The 3,982-nt window shown below is 56.2% G+C and overlaps 2 protein-coding genes across 2 annotated transcripts; both read right to left on the bottom strand.

Moving 5' to 3' along the window:
• Window positions 1–377: 377 nt before the first annotated feature.
• Window positions 378–1,211, bottom strand: LBRM_29_2910 (hypothetical protein; the record flags this gene model as incomplete). Its single annotated transcript, XM_001566583.1, has 1 exon — window positions 378–1,211. One exon carries the CDS (start codon window positions 1,209–1,211, stop codon window positions 378–380), a length of 834 nt encoding a protein of 277 aa, XP_001566633.1.
• An 803-nt stretch (window positions 1,212–2,014) lies between these two features.
• Window positions 2,015–2,317, bottom strand: LBRM_29_2900 (histone H4; the record flags this gene model as incomplete). The annotated part of the gene is made up of 1 exon (XM_001566582.1): window positions 2,015–2,317. One exon carries the CDS (start codon window positions 2,315–2,317, stop codon window positions 2,015–2,017), a length of 303 nt encoding a protein of 100 aa, XP_001566632.1.
• Window positions 2,318–3,982: the final 1,665 nt, after the last annotated feature.

The following is a 3,982-nucleotide window of genomic DNA, read 5'->3' as shown; positions in this document are numbered from 1 at the left end:
TCTAGGGGTTGCTCCCACCACCCGTCATCTCTCCATCGCCGTGAGCCCGCTTTGCCGACTTTTTGCGATGACGCGACAGCTTAACCCACACGTAGTTAAGATGGACTTGGGCCGATATATGGACGTCATCCAAGTGCCGTACCGCGCTGTGATTTGCTTCAATCTTTCGTAACTGCGGTGCACCAGAGAGAGGCGCCAGACTCGCCAGCTCATGACAGCCGGTGAAGTCAACACACTCTAGCTGCAGACACCGTTCGAGTCCGTCGACACTCCGCACGCCTGTCCAGGAAGCATCGACGACCCTCAGCTGTGGCGCGCCAGCCAGCGGCACGAGACTCATCAGCTCCTTCGCGCATCGGAAGCTCACATTTTCGAGCTCAGGACAAGTGCCAAGCCCATCGATGCAGTTCAGAGGGCACCCGCGAACGTTGAGAGTCCGCAATCGTGGAGCACCAGCTAGCGGTGCGAGACTCGTCAGTCTGCGCGAATCGGTCAAGTTGACGCTCTCGAGGTGCAGGCATCTCTTGAGGCCGTCGAGGGTTTCCGTGCCGGTCAGCATAGCACTGATCACTCTCAACTGTAGAGCTCCGGCCAATGGCGTGAGGCTCCGTAGTTGCTTCAGCTCCGTGAAGTTGACCTTCTCGAGGCACGCGCATAAGTTCAGTCCCTGAATCAACTGAACGCCGCTCCACGCTGCGTTGATGCTCCGCAGGCATGGTGACCCTGACAGCGATGCAAGGGCTCAGGAGCTGAGCGCACCAGCTGAAATCCACACTTTCCAAGTGTGGATACGTGCACAGCCCATCAATGTTGCGCACCACGCACTGTGTGGCGGAGAGCGTCTGCAGCCGCGGTGCTCCTGCACGTGGTGCCAAACTGCTCAGCCTTTCGCACTCCGTGAATCGCACCTCTTCCAGGTTCGGACAGTCGGCAAGCCCGTCAAGACTCTCCACATCACTGCTTACAACAGAAATGAATCTCAATGGTGCAGCTCCCGCCAGTGGAGCGAGACTGCGTAAATCGTGACAGTGCACAAAGCTCACGTCGACGAGGGCTCGGCAGAGCCCGAAGCACGTAAGCTGCTCTACCTGTGCGCCGACAAACGAGAGGCTTTCCAAATGACGAGCACAGGCCAGTGTGTGCAAGGAAAGCTCACACTGTTGCATCCCGTGGATGGAAAGTCTTGTCAACGCTGGAAGCTTCCCAGTCATCTGCAGCCGCCAACGTGTAGGAAGTGTAAATTAAGCGTGGGTGACGCAAGCACAGCGCGGACGAGCCAACGGCGAGCTGCCATGCGGCGCGCATACGACAGACGTGCTTCGGGAAGCAGTAGCCGAGGCGCACCACACAGGGGTTGCTATAGCTGTGAGGTAGGAAGCAAGCATATCTTGCTGTCTGGATTCGTGCGTGCGGGAGGGTTAAAGCCTGTTGTGCGGCGGAGCCGTCATGTATACATGGCCCTCTTCGGGGAAGGGAGAGGAGGTGAGACGAAGGAGAATGTGGGAGAGAAACAGGCTCTGTATTTCTAAAAGATGCAGGCAGCATCTGAGCGTACGAAACTCCGCCTTTATTCATTTGCATGAAAGATGAGGGTGTACACACAGGCAAAGGCTAAGAAAGGGCTTGTGGGTGGGTCCAAGTGCCCATAACCATCAGTTGCCACTGTCGAGGTGAGCACATTCTTTTAGGTCTGTCTGCAGTCCTTTTTCCTGTGGCTCTCCATCCGTATCGTTGCTCGTGGAACTTTTCATCTCTCTTTCGTGCATTTGACTTTACTTTCTGTCTCTGACAGCTTCATACCAATACGCTCACAGAGGGACGCATATTTACCTAGGACGCCTGTTGTGGGGTGAGATGAGGTGCTGAAGCGGGGGAGTGGGAGAAAGAAGAGGCACGGCAGGGTAGGCCGGAGAGGAAGGGAAGTAGGGGAGGAGGATGCGGAAAAAGAAACAAGAAGTCTATAATTGGGTGTGTTGCAGACGCGCTCAGCAAAAGCTACGGTGTGACGATTGACTTACGCGTAGCCGTACAGGATGTGGCCGCGCTTGCGCAGCGCGTTTACGACATCGACCGCCGTGACTGTCTTCTTGCGCGCGTACTCGGTGTAGGCCGTGCTGCAGCGCACAATGTCCTCCACGTAGGCCTTCAGCACGCGGCGCACCTCCTCGTAGAGGTCGCCCGAGATGCGCTTCACGCCACCGCGGCGCGCCATGCGGCGGACGCAGCCGCGCGTGATGCCGCGGATGTTGTCGCGCAGGACCTTCTTCTGACGCTTCTGGCTGCCCTTGGCGTCAGCGGAGCGCTTACCCTTGGCCATGGTTGTGTTGCGTTAGGGGTTGGGTAGGGAAAGGTGGGTAGCTCGAAGATGAACTGAGAACGGGGAACGAGTCGAAGAGCTATCGCAGCAGCAGCATCAGGAACGACCCCAAAAGACGCGAGTGACGGTTATGTAAGAGACGGACGAAGAGAACGTGAGAGCGAGTGGGAGGAGGAGAGAACATGATGGAGACCATATGAGCCAGTAAAGGGGGCTGTGTAAAGTTAGTTGGCCAGCAACATCCACAGCTACGGGGGATGCAAAGAAAGAGGAAGGTTGTTCTGTGACTTAGCCCCTGAGGGCAGTGCACCTTGGGAGTAAAACGCAGCGGATAAGCCAAAATGGGGCTGCAGGTCTTCGTCTTCAAAGGAAAAGGCGCTAGGACTGCAGACCTAGCAGTTGACTGTGCGGGTATGTGTGGATGTGCATACATCTCGCCAGACGATTCAATACATGTCAGAGGAAATATTGTGTAGATGCAGAGACAGACAGCAAGTCCCAAATAAATACTCGGGCATGTATGTGTTTGTGTGGCACATGCGCAATGAGGGAGGGCGAGGAAGTAGGTGAGGCAAGCATGGCAAAAGGTGAAAGTAAAAGGCAACGAAAGCAAGAGGGCCGAGTGGGACTCCGTAAAGGAAGTACATACATAAACACCCACACACGCACACACACATACACGCGCGCATATGAGGTGTGCAAGAGAGAGTCGTGAGACTGAAAATGAAGGAGAAGGACTCGGGGGGGGGGGGGGGGGCCGACCTTTTCACCAAAGGTAACGTAGCTCCACAGCACCTGCGTATGTGGACGATTCCGATGCGCAAAGCAAGGCGACCGCCCTTGGCTCCACCTCTGCCGTGATCGGAGCCATCCTGCGTAGGTACGGTAGAGGTATCATAGCGACTGCGCATCTCATTTGCAGCTGCTCGCCAGCCGCGTCACGGTAGTACAGGGTCGACCAGCGGCCACGAAATTGCCTTCGCCTGCCCTGTTTGAGCTGATAGTGCGCCTTAGACATAGAGATGGTGGTGTTACTGGGGTGTTCGGCCTCCCTGTGACACGTCCCCTCGCGATGGTGCACGCACAGACCAAACATATTCGTGAATCGACATGGCTGCAGCACCTCCGAAAAAGACCACTGCTGGTCATTATTGACGGGCCAATGGGGATGTGAGGCGTAGAGTCGGTAGTACCGGCCAAACTCCGCGGTGAGGGCCGTCGACGGCCACAGGAGGGCAAGCAACCTGGTGGTTTCAGTCAGAGGTACTCGCGGGTGAAACACCGTGACACTCGAAATAACAACGATGCGTGGCTGTCGCCGTGAGGATATCGATGGCTCGCTTCTCTCGCCACCATCCTTGCAGGTACGCAGATATGAGACAGTGAACTTCTGCATCCTTTCCCACTGCATTTTCTTCCTCGCTCAGAGTGGGGCCGGCGAAGCTGTTACGCTCCTTCACGTCAGGCAATCTTGCCTTGTCGAGCCTGAGCGGTGACGGCACTGGTGACTCAGTGCTTGAGGTGCGCGGTATCACCTCCTCCCTTTGCCGAAAAACTTGTGGAGAACCAGTCCTCCTCACTGTACACCAATGCGCCATCCTCGCCTGAAACTCAAGGCATGGATCCCCATACATGTTTATCATGTCCTTTTGTCATTTTCAGCGG

The sequence above is a fragment of the Leishmania braziliensis genome, chromosome 29, assembly GCF_000002845.2.
Source record: "Leishmania braziliensis MHOM/BR/75/M2904 complete genome, chromosome 29".
Classification (NCBI taxonomy): Eukaryota; Euglenozoa; class Kinetoplastea; order Trypanosomatida; family Trypanosomatidae; genus Leishmania; species Leishmania braziliensis.
Note: the sequence above shows the minus strand (reverse complement) of the source record. Positions and strands in the feature narration are given on the sequence as shown.